Genomic DNA, 18800 nt, shown 5'->3' on the forward strand with positions numbered 1-18800 from the left:
CGTTTTGAGATACCTGGGAGAACTCAGATGCCCGACAAGAAGAAATAGCTTGGTGGAGTCCAATCATTCCCATGATGTTCGGGAGAGGAGGTGACTAAGTTTTACCTAATCTATATGAATTTTTAGATGTGATACCTTCAAATGAGAGATGTCAGTTAGTAGAACTTTAGGTAGAATATAGAAGCTAATTCTATGAGTCTAAAGAATATCACCTCTCTCTAGAACTAATGATCCCAGGAATTTATCAGTTCACTGAGTAACTGAGGCACATCATTGATTCCCAAAGGACGAATATGATGGCCTCCATGGTTTGGAATAAAATAACTCCCAAACAAAGGTCTCCAGATGGAGATATTTTAGGCTATGTTCAAGTCTAGGAAGCAGTCACACAGCTATTCATTTATTTATGTATTTGAATTCTTTCAAATGTCAGTGGAGCTCACACAGCTTATGCCCAGGCAATTTTTAAAGGAATATTGCTATTCTGAATGCTATGCTTAACTTTTTCCCTATTCATTCTTACTACCATGGTATTCCTTCAAGTGTCATTGGCCTGATTCCATGTTGTCAAATGTATGCAGCAGAGAAAGGGGATACACCAGCAGGTGGAGGAGCTGAGCGGAAGGAAAGAGACTAAATGATATTAATCCCATTTTAAGTAACAGGCACCGTGTTAAATGCTTTCAGATACAATACCTCATTTAATCCTCATAGCTGTCTTGCAAGGAGAGAATTGTTATAATTTATTATCATAGATGAAGAAACTAAGGCAAAGAAATTAAAATCTGGATCAGGTCTGCTTAACTCCAAAGCTGTGGTCAGAAGTGCCAGCTCCTGCTGAAAGCCAAATAGAACTACCGATGATCTTAGGACAGGCCTCCAGGAGTCCTTGGGGCCAGATTTGGGGTCAAATTAAGGCCAAAGATGAGTCCAAACTAGTTGGTCCAATCCACTTGGCAGTGGGCTTCTTCACTGTCAAGATAACCTTTCAAGAACTCCCTGGGGTGCAAGTCAAGATTTCTTCCAACAGAATGGAGATCTATACTTACAATCTGGTCGCTGCTATCTGTCATCTATATGTTCTTTCTCCTCAAAAAAGTGACCACCTCAAGCCAGGTCACAGGCTTGCAGAACTTTCCATCTGTAGTTGTGTTTCGTGACTTAAGATCAGATGGACAGGACTGAGGAAGCTGGAGGCAGACAGAATTAGCAATAATTCTTTCCCACAACACTGCCCTCCATTCTTCTGACATACCTCAAGTGCATGGCCTCGGCCAGAGCAGATCTGGCGAGAGGAAGATTAACAATGATGACAAAAATAGTCCCTGACTTGATAAAACAAATATCAACTGGGTCAGGGGACAAGAACTGCCCACAACCAGCCTTGGGATCTAATATGTTCTCCATTAGGACAGGATTGCACCATCTTAAGTATTTCACCTCACCTAACTCTGAAGTTAGACCTTATAGCACTGCCCTTGAACTCGGTCAATATTTGCAAACTGTGAAAGAAAAAAAAAAAAAAGAGGATACAGATTAGCAAAAAGGGTAAATGCAAGATATTCTGGAATACCTTTTTTGGGGGGGAGGATGTTTGTAAGCTCATACTTCCCTTTTTGCTGATTTTTCAAAACTGAGCCTTGGAGACTAGGCCACTCAGGTGTTTTGTGGGATCCTGTGTGCATTGCGGGGTGGTGGGGTGGTGGTAAAGTGTTGTTAAGCGACATGTGGCTTTGTCTTGGTCTGGGCTCCCTAATCTTCTCTCAAGATAAGGATGAGCTCATGTACACCTATCGTCTGTGGATCAGTAAACACTCCGCAGGGGTCGAATTCCAGCCTCAGGCCCTGGGCTCCCGCACTTTGGGAGCACATTGATTTTTCCTTTCCTGAGGTTTTGGAGTGAGAGGTCAGGGCAGCTGGGGGTGTGGGTAGCCCAGATTTCCTCTGCTTCCCAGCTCACCTCTGCCTAAGTCTCCCCTTCCCAGAAGTGTGAGCATTAAATCACCCAAGCCCAGAGCAGGTTTCACAGCAAAGTGTGTCTTCTCTAACTCCATTCACCCATCTTGCCCTCTACCCAAACTTACATCATGAATTTTGTGCCATCCATTTCTCTCTCAGGTTAATTTCTTCTTCAATCACTCACCCTGAACCCTGGTCTTCCTAAACAAAGGTCTCCTGTCCCTTTCCCTACTCAACTCCATTTCTTCCTTCCCTATATAGTAACCGTGAATTGCCGTTGAGTTGACTTGACTTGTGGTAACCCCATGTCAGAGTAGAACTGTGCTCCATAGGATTTTCAATAGCAGATTTTTTGGAAATGGATTTGCCAGGACTTTCTTCCAAGATGCCTCTTGAAAAACTTGAGCCTCCAACCTTTCAGTTAGCAGCTAAGCGCATTACCTGTTTGCGCCACTCAGGGACTCCAGTGTGTAACTGCAAATCCATGATCACAGTGAGTGAAGTAAAACATAGCTAACGCTCCTACTGCTGCGTATCCGATGTCTTCCTTCCCATCCAGCCCTCTCTGCCACTTAGGGGTTCACTCCTGTTCGTGTATCCTGCTCACTTCCGTTAACAGGTGTTCAGTAAGGTGGAATTGGGCTGTCAAAGTAAGAAAAATAAAGCCCCAATGGTGGCATTTAAAATGTCTGTAACCATTTTGTGGGGGCAGCCGTGTCTGTCACTTCTCAGAAGTAGCAATAATTCCTTCTGCCTGGCTTCCTCTTCCTCCCACCATTAATTGAGCATGTACTATACTGTGCACCTCACATACCATATCTCATTTATTCCTCAGTTTGACGGGTAGGTGTTCTTTTGTTACAGAACAAACTATGACTCAAAAAGAATGGAAAAATGAACAAGCTGCAGACTAGACTTTAGGTTCAGACCTGCCTGGCTCCATAGCCCATGCTAGCCTGGCTATGCTCCTCCTGCCTTCTCTAAGAGGAGTCACAGGGCTGAGGTGAGCTGCTCGAGGCAGGCTGCCCAGGGGCTAACACAAGCAATACCTGGGATGCATTGATCCAGGTCGGGACCCCATTTTCTCTGTCAGTGAAGGACGTGCTTTCCCTCATGCCTCTCTGCTTTTGTCTCTTAATACACCGCTTACAAACAGAAGTTGGGCATGCTTGCTGAAAAAGTGAACACTACAGAAATGGATAAAGTAAAAGTAAAAATTACTTCATCACCTAAATGCCTCTCACTTCCAATCCTCGAAAGTAATATTCATGACTATACTATGTTGGTGTTTTCTCACAAATTGTGCATGTGTGTGTGTGTGCTCGGTAGATACAGATATACCAACTTAAAAACAAAAGTGGTGACGCAGTGGTCAAGAGCTTGGCTGCTAACCAAGAGGCCGGCAGTTGAAATCCACCAGCTGCTCCTGAGAAACCCTGTGGGGCAGCTCTACTCTGTCCTATAGGGTCACTATGAGTCAGAATCAGCTCGATGGCAACGGGTTTGATGTGTTTTTTTAGTTTGGTGTTATATTATATAAAAATATTTCCATATTTACTTCTAAAGTTTAACAATATGACATGGATAACATTCTATTTCACTATATAGCTACAAAAGAACCCTGGTAGCACAGTGGTTAAGTGCTCAGCTGCTAAACTGAAGATTGGAGTTCAAACCCACCAGCTGCTCTGAGGAAGAAAGATGTGGCAGTCTGCTTACGTAAAGATGACAGCCTTGGAAACCCTATGCGGCAGTTATACTCTGGTCTACAGGGTCGCTAGGAGCTGGAATCAACTCAACGGTAGTAAGTCAGTGGGTATACAGCTACGTCTTAGTCGAGAACTTATTTTGTTGCTGCCATCAGCTGCCGTCAAGTCAACCCCTGGCTCGTGGCAACCTATACATTTAGTGGAAGCTTGATGTCCCATAGACCCTCTAATCAAAATATAAATGTTACAACTAAAATCTTAGATGAAGTTTTTTAAAAATGAGAGAGATGATTTTTACATGCCATGGTGACATAACAGGAAAACCATTATCCTTGGGTCAGTTCTACCCAGGTTAAAACCACCTTAAAGAGTCATAAAGTAACAAGATGTATTTGAGCAGTTCACCTGGTGATGGACATCTGCTGTTTTCCATTGATTTACATAATCCTGCAACAAACATCACTGAACATGCCACACAAAACTTAGACATAGTAACTGAGGTCCTCCTTGCTTCAAACTCCAGTATCTGTGACTCTTCCTCATTCAGTCAGGGGCAGACCCCGATTCTAGAAGGGGTTCATAAAGCAAGCATAGAGAACAATGAGTCAAAGTTTTGGCTTTTGAATTTCTTAATAGAGTTTTAAAACTCAAAATTGAGACAATAATTTTGAAAGTCAAGGTTTTTAATTTGTCAGATCCTAGCTTTTTGTAACAGAAAAGAGTATCTTTAGTTTCCAGAGTTTAAGCTCTAAAGGAATCAAAGCATAAAGCTTAACCCACCACTAAGAGCAGGAAGAGAATAGACTAACCAGCCTGGCTCGGGCTCACCAGCAGGAAGACGTTTGTTTGGGCTCAGGGACAGGAAGACCAAGATAAGTAGGATCTAATCAGACCATGGAGGGTGCCTCAGCAAAGGCGCTTTTCACCTCGTGCCCTGGCTGAGCCTGGGTCTTGGGTGGAGGTGACAGAACAACCGGGTATGTTTGGGGTCTAGAAAAGGGCATTTGTGCCTGTGTTCCATCTGACAACTAGACAGTAGCCACACAAAAATGCCCTGAGCCAACATAGTGTGGCCGAGATTGGTAGAGATGTCTGTGTGGACATCAGGGGCAGAAAGGCCTCAGCCTCAGAGTGGCTTGAGAAAAGAGTGGTACTTTCTTTAGTCCAGACCACTAGGGGGAATGTGATGAGGAGGAGTGTGAGCCCAGATGGTCTGAGGGCACCTCAGTGGAGAGTGGTGAGAACCCTGGTCTGCTGGCCAGAAGCCCAGTGCAGCGATGGCCATTTTAGCTCATGGAATCATGGCCATTTGATGACAACTTGGAATTAGTTGCTGAATTCCAAGCATCTCCCTGCTCAAGGGCCAGAAGAGACAGCATTGTTCAACATCAGCCAATAATCAGAGTTGTTACTGGGTGCCCTTGAGTCGGTCCTCACCTCGTTGTGACCCCATGAACAACAGAGCAAAACACTCTCCAGTCCCGAACCGCCCCCCGCCCCCCACGGGCTGTGGATGGGACCATTGTGATCCACAGGGCTTTTGCTGTCTGATTTTTGGAAGTGGATCACCAGGCCTTACCTGATAGTCCATCTTAGTCTGGAAGCTCTGCTGAAACCTGTTCAACATTATAGCAACAAGCATGCCTTCACTGACAAATGGCTGGCGATTGCACATGAGGTGCATTGGCCAGGAATCGAACCCAGGTCTTCCACATGGAAGGTGAGAATTCTACCACTGGACCACCACTGCCCCTCCCATAGCCAAGACCCTCCTCCTAACACTGCTGAGCACCTAGGAACTTCCATGCCACCCTTTGGGGAAGGGGCAGAAAGGACTGGAGCCTGGTTGGAAATGGCTGAGCATACCTGAGCCATCCAGTCCCTAAAAAAGACTAGATGGTTCTGTGCCATCAGACAGTGAAGGAGCTTGAGGAAGGGGTTGAGTTGTGGGAAAAAGAAAGTCACACATTTTGACCTGACTGAACATGTGCCCACGTGACCCTCTCCGCTTGTCTGTGGATGTAGTTCTTTAAGGTTGATTGCTGGATGTGGAGTTGGTGAGGGAAAAGCTTGCCCATTTTTAAAAAATTACTGATATTGACAAGTTTCTCTCCAAAATGGTGGCCGCTAGCTCCCACTGCCTGCCACCAAGACTGTTGAGGACGACCTTCTTTCTCATACCTTTCTGAACTCTAGATGTTACTTTTCTTTTTTTTTTTGTTAACTTTTGCCAATTTGAAAACAAGTTTTGTTGTTTTTTTGCAGGAAGTTTCAGGCAAGAGGTCTACTGTGGGTTTTCTTTCTTTGCTGCAGTCCAAATAGAAGGGAGAGAGAAGCACTGTGGTGCGTAATATGGCTGAACTGTGGTTGATTCCACTTCATATAAGTTTACAAAATCAAAATGCTGGAAATAGGAAAACACAATTTCATACATTATCTTCCCCATAAAACAAGGCCTCAGTGTCGTGCTGCCCATGATGGCACTTCTCAGAAGCCTCAGCACATTGTCCGGGCTCGGTGCTGCCCAGGTCACGTTTCTTGAGAGCCTGCTATCTTATCCTTTCCTCTCAGCATATAAAAAAACAGGTTTTTGTGTTAAAATCAATATTCCAGAAAATGAATTTGTCACAATTCCTTTTATGTAGAATAGTCTATCTTTAATTAGCATTATTTTTTCTACATTTCTTTTCTTTTTTTTTAATTTTTAAGGGAAATCTACACTAGATGAATCTGGCTTTTCCAAAAGCTCTGAGTTCCAAAAAGACATATTAAGATGAGATATGGCCTCTGAGTTAGGCAACCTGGCAAGCTAAAATGGCTGAAAGAGCAAAGGCTACTTGGCCCAAGTAGAGGAAAAAATTAGGAGGCAGTAGCAGACAGTGCTTGAGTCAGCTGAGGGATCCAAAGAGAAATATTTGTTTCCATTGTCCTAGAAGTGCCCGACAGAGTTCCGTAGGCTGCAGTTTCTATGCGAGTAGATCATCAAATCTTTCTCCTCGGGAGCTGCTGGTGGGCTCAAACCGCCAACCTTCTGGTTAGCAGCTGAGAGCTTAACAGTTGTGCCACCAGGACCCCTTCTATTGCCATTAAAAACCTGTTACAATCGAGTTGGTTTCAACTCATAGTGACCCTGTAGAAGGTAGGAAAAAACAAATCAATGTATCAAGAAACCCATTCCTCCTTTTCACCTGGAAGCAAGTCAAGATATTCCTTAATCCCAGTTTGTTACAAGTAGTAAACCCCACTTGTCTGTAGCATAGTATTCTTTTTTCTACATTGCTGGATTGGATCTGCTTGTATTTTTATATAAGATTTCTGCATTTGTATTCATAACTTTATGTAATGTGATCTATTTTTTTAATATTTGGTAGAATTCACCCATAAAACCATAAAGGCCAGGTGCCTTTGAGGGAAGAGGAAAAGATTTTTCATTTTAGACGACTTTTTCTTTTTCACCTATAGTCTTGAATCTATTAAAGATTTTTACTTCTATAGAAAATTCTGATACCTTCTTTTTGCTTAGAAATGTACCCACTTCACTGAGATTTTTCATACATATAATTACAGTGCTGAATCTAAAAATTCTTGGATATGGAATGGAGAAAAGACATCAGTAATACTCAATCGCTAATCTACCTATTATTCATGATTTTTTTCTAGCCTGTAGAGACCTACACTCAAATGCACATGCCCACACCGTGCTTGGACACATGCACTTTTACCCTCATCTGTGCCAGACTCAAGACTCTCCTGCTCAACCTTCCTGTCAGCTGCCAGGTCTCTGAAAGGGAATTGAGGGAAAGCATTTCTTCTGGTTAGCAAAGCTTTCCCAGTTGTGAGTGGTTGGAAATAGAAGGACGATTGAGTTTTGGAATTATTTCCCAAGAGGTCAAGGGTAACAGCAATGACAAGAAATCCATAGCTCCAATTTTCATGGTCTGGAGCTAATCACACCAAGGAATTTCCAATACCAGCGAAGCACTGAGTGCCATTTGCACAAGCCCCGGGGAAAACCCAGTGCTTTCTACACTAGCAGATTTATTTGCAGAGACACAGGCATTTTTTCCAGGGTGGCTGCCAAACTATCTCCTGAGCCTGTCTAGCTAGCACCTGGGCAACTCAGCAGGGGGCTTTGCAAATAATACCCCCCCTTTGCCAGGGTGGAGGCAGCCGCAGTGATTCTGTTTCAGGCCATTATGGTTCCCTAATCTTTCTAAGCTGCCTCTCTCCTATTCTGGGGCCTACGCAAGCGTGGCTGGCTGAAGGAGTGGCCAAAGCCGCTATCTGCCTGAGGCTGAGGGCTAGGGCCTGGGGAAATGGCAAGGGTGGGGCAGAAGCTTTCAGTTCCTGGAGAACTTCCCCTGTGTTCTTCAAACTGGAATATCCTGGGAACTTGGGGTGGGTCTGGGTGTAGTTCTTTGATGGAAACTTAAAACAACATTGTAGAATGACGAAAACCTGACTGAGGGATAAGGAAGAGGACTAATAGTGACTCTGCACAAACTATGTGCTGTTTCCATGATACAAAAAATAATTTATTTAAGGTTTGATAGAACTCACGTAAGTTATTTATTTTAATCTTTGCATTCATCCTTAGAGATCTCGCGCTGAATGAGAATTGTTGCATTGTTGTTTACCAGAGAACTCCTTTCCTTAAATGAAGGTTTGATAAAATTTACTTGTTATTTGATACTCACATTCCTACTGAAAGATCTGTTCTATCATACCTAGTGAGATCATGGTTCTTTTGTTTTTAGAGAACTGCTTTTTTAAATGAACAGTTTTAGAAAATTGCTTTATTGTGGTAAATATATACATAACAAAGCGTTTGCTGATTCCACACTTTTTTACATGTATAACTGGGTGGCACTGGTTACTGTCATCATATTGTGCCACCATCACCACTACTCGTGTTTAAACGAACATTTCAGTGCACCCGGATTTTGAGACAAAGCTCCTTTGGTTAAAAGAAGTCCCAAATTGGTGGCCCCTAAGATGTCTTTTAGATAATACCACCTTCCCCTGAAGATCTAGGGAATAAAAGCCACTGGGCTAGATTATCTCTAAAATTTCTTCAGGGCTAATCATTTTTCTCTTTAACCAGGAAAATAAACCAGTCTCCATTGGCAAAGGGGGCCCCTCCTTCTGTGAGTTCTCATGAGCAATTTTGGGAAAATTTGGAAGGATTCAATGACCACGGGCAGGAAACAAGTGCTAGAGAGGGAGGGCAAGGAAGCCTGAGAGGTGGAAAAGCCTTGACCGACTGTACACTCTCAGCAGAAGGACAGACAGGGCAGGCAGGAGTGACAGCACTCAGGAAGCATGGCCTTGCATTTGGGGGAAAGCTTCCAGAGCCTAATGGTTCACATTCTGAGTCATTGTGCCTAATACGGAACCAGCAAACACATATTCATTGTACCAGTGTCTTTCTATGCCTATACTACCAACGAGGGAAATAGGTCAAGTCAGAGATATCTTAATGTCACCTTTACTAGACGTCTAAGGAGCCCTGGTGACACGAGGGTTAAGAACTCTGCTGCTAATGGAAAGGTTGGCAGTTCGAACCCATCCAGAGGCCCTGGGGGAGAAAGACCTGGCAATCTGCTCCTGTAAAGATTACAGTCAAGAAAACCCAATGGCACAGTTCTACTCTGTCACATGGGGTCGCTGTGAGTTGGGATCGACTCGAGGGCACCCAACAACAATAGCAACAAGATGTCTCATCCCCGTGAACAGAGAGCGGTGGGTCACACCAGAGCAAGGAGCAGAGACACTTCAAAAAGGAGAGTGGGTCCTGAAAAGAGAGAGAAGGATCCAAAGTGACAGTTGGCCAACTTCAGACTTTTGCCTTCGCCTTGCCGGGCCATGCAAATTGCCTTTCTCATGAAAAGCAAAAACAAAACCTCTTTCTGCAAGGAGGAAGCCTTCTGAGGAAGTAAGCAAGGTGGTTGCGCAGGTGCTAGCAGTCCCCTAGTCTCGTTCGGTTCTCTTGGGAGACTCAAGAGCTAAGTGACTTGCTTAGGTTTGCCTGGCCACGGCCTGTAGACATGTTTAAAATTGGGTGATTGGAGCCAGATCTTCCGAAATCTAAAGCCGTGTTCTCTCGATCACTTTTCCTTTGGTTTTGGAAGTTACCGTTTACGTTTCACCCAAGTGTCTTGACTCTCCCCTTAAAAGTTTAGCTGGCTGGTGAGTGGGTGAAATACCATTTATTGGTCATAATCTTTTACCATGTTACTTAGTTATTGTATCAGCTGTTTTCTAAAACGATATCAGCTGCTTTCCTTTAGATATACCAACCTTATATTTTATGCCTTAAAAAAAACAAGAGTGTTCTAAGACCCTAGAACTTGGTAACACATTGCAAATATTTGCAGTTTTTGTAAGACAATTGTTCAGAGGCATCTATCCCAAACCTCAGCAGGTGTTAGGGAATTAACTGTGAAAATCTGATGTTTTCTTTAGGTTAAACTTAAAATAGCTTATGATCACTTTAATGGAGACATTAATGAATAAAACCAGCCTTTATTATTATCTTGCTGTGAAGCTTATGCTCTCAGTTGTAACACGGGCACCAAGAAACATCAAGGCTCATGGGGAACAAGGTTTGTCATCAGGGTTCAGATTAGTGTCGACAATGGTGGTACACATTCTAGAACAAGGCAATCAGATCATTTAGAGTCACAAAAGTGATCTTTTAAGCTACCTTATCACCTGCAGTAACTTCTTAGTGATTTGGGAGCTGAACTGTTCAATCCGGTTTAAAGCAGATAAGAGTTAAATAAGTACAAGGAGACCAAAGAGTTACTGCAAAATGCCTTCTTCCTTCCCAGGGCCGGTGGAAGGGAAATTTCTATTGCCTGCAATTAGTGAATGAACATTTTGGCACAGAAGCACACGGGCATCTCTTTTCCACAACTTATTTTGGAGGACTAGAATTTAAATTTGTGTATTGATAGAAAAAGAGCTGAAAGTGGAAAAAGACTATTGTCATTTAGTAGATTTCTGATATTGCACTGACGGCAAACACCCTCTGTCAACGGGGCAAAATATAAAGTCTTCATCTTTTAAGTGAAAGCAAAAGAAATCTGAGAGATTGAGGAGACTCAGCCCCACAATAGTTTGGGCAGATGGAAGGAAGGTGGAACCCCAGCAAATGGTGTATAATGGAGTTGATCCCAGGCAAAGGACTTCTGCTAAATTTTCTGATTCCTGAAGCAAGGATAAAGATGACGTGATTTTAAACCAAAGTAAAAGACATCAAAGAAAAATGTCAGAAGCCATACAACGAATGGTCTTAGTAAGAATCCTGCTGCCAATCATGTCTAAAGCAACGTTTTAAAAAGGTTTTGAAATTTTACGTTAGTACTTAGTTTCGAGTACAGCCAGAGTAGTAACAATACAAGCCCTCCACGCTCACGTTGCAAGTAATACATCTGCAACTCCCTGACTCGGAGACCATCTTCCCTTGTCCTTAGAATCATTAAACATGAGCAATTGTTGAATTAAAGCCCTTACTTTGAGCTAAAGCATCTGTTTTTAAATTTTGGGTGCTCAACAAAATTGAATCTGAGGGAAGAGGTTTCAGAGAGAAATCTAGCCAACTACTACAAGCTTCTGAAATTTAAAAAAGGGTCCTTTCTGTGCATTCCAAGCACTGATGTGAAAAGGCTTGTGGAATTAAGCATTGTGATTGAAGGGAAACTTTATCCTTGATACGACAGTCACAACGAGCCTGTTGGCCTACCACTGGACACAGGTTCAAAAATCAAATGGCACACATTTCAAAAAAAAAGCCAAACGGCCCTGAGCTCGCAGTGTATATTTTATTTCGCACAAGCTTGCATATGTACTGCACATACATTCAGAGAAGATGGAAGGCACACGAGGCAATCAGACTACTGTATCCTTTAAGTGGTACAAAGCAAAAAGGTCAAAGTTTGGAGAGTATACAAAAGCTTAAAACACACAAAGTAAAACCCCTTCCCACCCACCCTCCCAACAACTTTTTTTCCTGTTTTAAAATTTAGTAGCTGCCAAACTCAATTTTTTACTTTTTAAAATCAATTGTCTACTGCACCTTTTTATTTTCTTTTTTAACATGGACAGGGAGTCTCATTGTTTATCATATCAATTAATATTACAGTACATCCTTGGTAATACAAAATTGTACACCTTCATCAAATAAATTAGGATAAATTAAACCAATAAATTATGCAAAGTCTTCAGAACAATAGACAACAACAAAAATCCACAATTGAACTTGCCTCTAGCTAAAAAAAAAATCAAAAATTGACTTTATCAGTTCAGTTATTGACTATATTCAAATCGAAGGGTCTTTATTACAAAAAAAAAGAGCTTAATAATGCTATTTACAACATATTGCTAAATAATATAAAGGCAGTGTTTTGTCACGGTTTATAACTATATACATATGAGAAATGGCTGGGATGATACCAGGGGAAGCCACAATATTTAATCCTTTAGGTAGTACTGAGACCAACCCCAAATATATTTTTCTTCTAACTCTAATTTTGAAGTGGTCTACATAATTTTAAAATGCTTTTTTTTCCCCCTATATGGAGGAATTGAGTATTTAAAAAATACAAAATGAATACATTTTCACAAAAGAAGGCCAGCCTGTTTGCTTTTCTGCTCCTGTTTGTGCATTTTAGGGGGTATCAGATTTGAGAGAGGGCTCAGGTGAAAAGACCTGAAGTCCAGATGCTTCCGGATTCTGTTATAGTCTTGGAAAGGTAACTATAAGAAGATGCAAAGGTTGAATACCAGTTTGGGTCCCAGCTTTGAAAGATGAGCATTTCAACTTTAGTTTTATAGATGGTTTACAACCAACAGATCTACAGAAAACTATATTTCCTTCAATGTAACATTTAAGTGCAATACAGTAACTGCTTATGCATATAAACCAGTTACTTTTTTTTTTTTAAAGGGGAGCTTTTTTGAAAACAATGCTGCTTGTAATTTGCAAACACAGAGTTTGTACCAGAAGGAAACATGTATACTATCCACACCAATGACTACTCCGTGATATACTCGGCCAAGAGATTTTGCTCTGTCCTTGAATGTACAGTGCCTCTTTCAGGAGAGACTGTAAACCACTTTTTCTCTGATGAATTTATGATTGCTTTTGGGGGACACTCTATTTTTAAAGCCCCCAGATCTTTAGCTTTATGACTTAGTATTAACCTGTGTGGGGGGGGGGGAGGTGGTGGATGGTAGATGGGGGGGAGTTACTTATTAAATGTCTTCATGTACACAGAAAAGAAATTTCATAAATTACAGAAACTCATTGCCCTTGCCCTAGACATCTGATGAAAGAGACTGTTATCATTTAAAAGTAAAGAGCAGGATTTTCAAGAATGCTTTCGCCTGTCTATACAGCCACCGTAGTGTCCCTAATGACTTCAACAGATGTTGTGAGAATGTCGTTATTTATTCAGATCTCACGTCTTACCTAACAGCCATGAGCTTAAATATTTACATTGCTTTATAAAAGTTCCCCTCTTGTTTAGTGTTGTTGCTGTGTTTTTTTTAATTTTTAAAAATGATATTCACCCACATCCCTAGTACAGTAACAAAGATTCTGCAAACATAAAACACTTTAATTAAATAATACTCAGAGGCACAAAGCAAACATCAGGAATATATGGGTGAACATTTCCTTATATAATGGCTACATTCTAACATCTTCCACGTGTTTTACCATTTAATGTGAAACATCCTCATTAAACAGCCAGAGATACAGTAAGAATTAAATGTTTTGTTGTTGCAAATAGAACATTCTTTTCACAAAACATAACAAATGTCTAAAATAGGTTCTTGAATCTAGATAGGAAAAGGTAAGCTTTCCACTTCACACGCATATATATGTATATTTTACATGTGTGTATATGTGTGTGTCCTTATGTTGACACATCTGCACACACACATATAACACATGGTATGAAATATTGCTTCTATACTACTTTTTATTAGGCTAAGAAAACACAAGATTTGCACCACAGTTACAAAAAATTGGCTTCTACAAGAATTTTCAAAACTTGAATGCTGCTCAAACAATTGAGGAAAAAATAATTTGCGGTATCAAACTGTTCTAAAAATTCTCTTCTTCAAAAACGTATTCTCCCGCTTTGTTTTAAAAAGACACAAAATATGCATAGCTATCAACGTCACGTCAAACAGCCAGAAAAAAAAAAAAATCTAGTGTTTATTGCAGCTGTCGTAATTGGAAATAAAGTCAAAAAAGATGAGATCGAAAGCCACAGAAGGCACGAGAACAATTGTACTTGTGGGAAAAAACTGGTATTTTGAAGGATTTTTAAAAATCCCCCCCGCTGGTGCATTTTAGATCTAGGCACAGACTATAACCTCAAGTGTAGATGCAAAAATAACTTCAGGCTGGCAGAGAAGAAGCGAAAATGTGCTATTTCAAAAGTCTAAAGTCTTTTTTTTTTTCCTCTATGTAAACTGTCCCTCATCCTCCACTCTCCCATCAGAGAAAGTTAACTTTCTCCCAAGTAGCCCATTTTCCCTTGGAGAGAGTTGAGCTGACGCTTGAAAGATGGCGATTTGTTTCCTAACTGTTAATTAAATAGGAGTTTTGAGAGATAGGCTTTTGTCATCTCTCCATGCACTGGGAGGCACAAGGCTTCATATTTTAAAAGGGAACAAACCACCTAAAAGCAAAGTGACCGAGTTCTATTTTCAGAACAAAGAGGTGAGTTTGTCCTCATGGTGCAATTTCTACTCTGAAATCATTTCTCTGCCTCAGTGAACACTGAGGATAGCATCAGTAGAAAAGCATATCACCACTGGATTGTGAACACACACTTTTGCTGAATTTGTCTATTTAAATTAGAAAGGCAGGTGGAAATAATACTCCGAATCCAAATGAAGTCTTGAATCAATACTGAATTTGCCCCAGATCAAAAAGATACCTATGAATCTGTCTACACAGGTGAATACACGAGGGCTTTGCCTTTTACCTTGCAGATGGCCACACAATGTTGATATGACTTACGCGGACCCTCGAAGATCCAGGTGCACACTGACGTGAACAGTGAATGTCACTGTCTTTACCTGAAGTCAAGAGAGTGTGACCACAAGCTGAGACTGCTTCCCTACTTTGTGCGATTGGGTTTTGTTTTTTAGCATCTTATTCCAAGGTACTAATTATCTTAATTTTTTTTTTTTTTAAGCGACAAGAACCATCGGGTCTGATAAGTCTGTGTGCATCATGGAGGGGGGTATGAGCTGGGAGATCTACTTGGCTTTGGTCGAGAGCGAAGGGGCTGTTGCTCCAGCCCACGCTGCCACCCGCTCTGTCCACATGGCGCACGACTGCCGGTTCCTGAATGATGACCGGGCAGCACAGGACTGCACCGTTTAATTTAAAGTCAGCAGGTTTTAAGGCTTTGTGCTGACAATAATTGCATTCATACATTCTTGTCCATCAGCAGAATTTGTAAATGATGTTAAATTACAGCAAGCAGGTCAGCTAGTTGTCACATGGGTCAACTTGCATTCTCCAAAGTCAAATGAAATTAAAAAAAAAAAAAATTAAAGAAAAAATAGCATTTATGTTCTGTATGATCTAAATACCAGACTTGTTATGCAGTCATTTTAGGAGGTGGGTATCAAAATACCTGAGGGGAGGGGCCTGGAAAACACTACTAGAATGAACAATAAATTCTTACTGCATCTGTGCACAAAAACCCATCTAGGAAAATGACAAGTGTGAATGCCGTGTTTTAAAAAGCAAGCATGGGGCATTGCACATCGTTTACAAACTGGACAGAAAGAAAAAAGAAAAGAAAACAGAGGAGAACCATTGAAGAAAGCATAAAATAGCAGCTAGCTTTCTTACATGTGCTGAAATTGTGTCTTTTGGGCTAACCCCAAACCTGCCCATGCTACACACTCTTCTTACGTTTTGGTCAATAGTAGCTTTGAGTTAGAAGAGATTTATCAATTGCTTGACAACGCTATACCTAAAACGAGGAAACACTTCATTAGACTGTCACCACTTTGAACAGCCGTTAGAGTGGTGTGGAATTGTTTATGAAAATAAGTCATTCTCTTATGGGCTCCTCTTGGGAGGTGAAGATCAAGTCAGCTAACGGCTATCAACAAACTTGTAGTGTAGTCAGGAGTTCTGTGGTCAAAATGGAATTTTCCATTATTCCTTATTGTAGAAAAGTATTCAGAAAATAGTGTTTTAGGGAAAAATGTTAAATATTAAACAGAAATAATAAGCCTTTTAAGCATACAAAACTTATGTGCCTTTTAACATCTGAAGCAAGAGGAAGATAAACAGAAATAACGGGTTAGGGTTTTTCTCCGTGAAGACTGATGTATGCTCACCGATTACGAAGAAGGACACACTGTACGATTTAGAGAGGTGGCTAAAAGATCACGTAGGAATTTCCACTCTCAGCTGGGAAGAGTCAGTTTTGTGCAAAACTGCTTTGCCTCCGTAAGAAACTGGTACTAGTTTGAGGTGTCTGCCATTTCTCCTAGGAAAGGCTTGATAGTTAATGATGATTTTTCTTTTTTAATTTGGTCCTTTGGGGCACTTTTGGAAAAAGCGAGTTGTTCATCTGCCATTGGTGTTACTTTTAAACATGTAAGAAAAATCAACTTATTGAGTTCAAACCAAACAAAGTGTTTAAGTTTATGAAGTGGTTTCACTGAATTTTCAGACCTTCTTAGCAGTAAGATGATGAGACACACGACGGTAGAACTGTGCTCTGTCATGGGGCTTCCCTCGGCCAACCGCCATTTGCAATAAGCCATCAAACACACGGAGGCATGGTTAACAAATGCCCATCCTTGCTAATATAGACTTTATACACGTCAACATTCCTTTTCCCTGAAAATTAACCCTATTTTAAGTCTCTAAATGGTAAGGGCCTTGGGCAAAAATAAAGGTGGAAAAAAAAAATAACCATCCACTTGCAATGGAAAACGAAAGAAAATGAGAGAAAGATGAAGAGGAGGAATTACCAGCTGATTTCATAACACATCCGTGCCTCCTGTACACATATATATGAAATCAACATTTAGACACATATAACTTAGACATCCAAATGGGACCGCCACTATTCATACATTCAAAAAGAGTTGTTGAAATTTCTACTCATGAAGCAGCTCTTGTAGGCAGTTTGGGGATTTGAAAATCTCAGGGACTTCACTATCCAGCTTGCAGATGACCTTGTATATGGCCTTCTTCCAGGAAGGATCAACATCTTTGCCTGCGATAATGGCATTGAAAAACTCCCGTAACGTGATCTGCGCAACTTCCAGGAATCTCTCTGGAACCTGCTGGTACAAGGAGACAATGGCATTAATAAAGTTTTCAGTTTCAAGTCTCCAGTTCTTCAAAGGAAACTGAGCTAAGTTCTTTCTTTCAGAAAGGGGCTTACTTACATAGCACCTGCATTTTCTAAAAATGGCCGGCCTCTATTCTCTTATGTAAAGTTGTTATATATAGTAGCATTGTAATGTGGACTTGATAGCTTTGTAGACTTTCAGAAAGAGACTTGTGCAAAAGACATACACAGACCTACTGAAAAACTAGGACTCTAGTGTGAACACCAGGGTACAGAAGAAGGGATGGGACTGCTGGGAGTCTTCACGTTACCACATCGGTGCATTCCAGAAGAAAGTCTCCAACTCATTTTTCAGAGTCTGAATCATATTTCTTTTTGACTCCCACGATGAAAACAAAATATGCTCTCCAAAGTAGAATAAATAATTGAGTTTCGATATAAACTAAACCTACACTTTAAATGACTCGAATGTTAAGTTGTGTTAATCTGCCCTCTAAACAAAGGGTTAAGATGACACCATTAACACTAAGTCACAGAACAGATAACCTCTACTGAACCCCAGAACACCACATCAGAAACTATCCTGAGATCAGAGGAGTTCCCTAGGAGTGATTTACACTGCTAAAACAAATAACAGAAACCACCATTTACTGAGTGTTTTCTATGTGTCAGGTGGGACACTCAGTGCTGAATGTGAATCACGCCACTCAGTTCTCCCAACAGCTCTCTGAGGTAAGTTCTATCATTACCCCATTTTACAATGAGAAAACTGAGGCTCAGGGAGAGCCAGGAATCGTTCCCAGTCATTGTATCCCTAGATAAATATTCCTTTTGGAATCCCCATTTCCTAAGCCTTTTCTTCCACAACACTCTGTGTGTGTCCTCTTAACTGCTGATTTAATATCCTGACCTCCTGACTAAGAAAGGCAGTAGCTATTGATGCATTTATTTAGTATTCTGTGTAAATTACTTACAGCAAAGCAAGGCCTATCTTTCCAAACATCAAGATGACGGATTCACGGAATCATCCCACAGCTCCTATTTTTGCAAGTACACAACGACACTCGGTAGATTTATTTTAGCGGGACACTTACTCATCATTGTTGTTTTGCGCCTTTGAGTTGATTCCAACTCATCGCAACCCTATTGGACAGATCAGAACGGCCCCATAGAGTTTCCTAGGCTCTAAACTGCACGGGAGCAGATCACCAGGTCTTCCCTCCCTTGGAGCAGCTGGTGGGTTCGAACCGCTGACCTTTAGGTTAGCAGCTGAGTGCTTAACCATCCCTTAGCTGGGCTCCTACTTACGCATCAGTAATGCTTTATTTTTACATAAAGTGCAGACGCACGAAAAAGCAAATGCCCTGTAGTTGTACGTGTAGACAGACCTACAGAGGTCAAAGATTTCATCTCAGCTCCAAGCCAAAGGGAGGAGGGATTGTCATGTTAAACATGCTCAATTTTCTTCTCCCCACTTTTTCTCAGTTGCCGCAATGGACCATTTTATAATGATAGTTAACTATTAATGAAAACTAGAATAATCCCAAACACCTCTGCTTTTCACCTTTAAAACTGGACAAAGAAGCGCACTGTTTCCAATGACAAAGCACTTGTCTTTTACAAACAAACCTAATAACTTCTCAGAAAAAATAAAAGAGCCCCCACCTGGGGCTAGTAGAATTTAAGAAAAGTGAGAATTTTGAGCAACCCCTCCAAAAGATGTACATGGAACTCCAACACACGGCGGCCTCGTATGCGTCAGAGCAGAACTGTGCTCCAT

General features: G+C 41.2%; 1 protein-coding gene across 1 annotated transcript in view; it reads right to left on the bottom strand.

The window, feature by feature from the left end:
* Positions 1 to 12553: 12553 nt before the first annotated feature.
* PROX1 (prospero homeobox 1) overlaps positions 12554 to 18800 on the bottom strand; it is a 56951-nt gene continuing 50704 nt past the window's right edge. Inside the window, exon 5 of the mRNA XM_023538692.2 lies at positions 12554 to 17009. Within this exon, the coding sequence (XP_023394460.1) occupies positions 16824 to 17009 (186 nt within the window). The 3' untranslated portion in view covers positions 12554 to 16823. The remainder of the gene's footprint in view (positions 17010 to 18800) is intronic.

This window comes from Loxodonta africana, chromosome 25, assembly GCF_030014295.1.
Source record: "Loxodonta africana isolate mLoxAfr1 chromosome 25, mLoxAfr1.hap2, whole genome shotgun sequence".
Classification (NCBI taxonomy): Eukaryota; Metazoa; Chordata; class Mammalia; order Proboscidea; family Elephantidae; genus Loxodonta; species Loxodonta africana.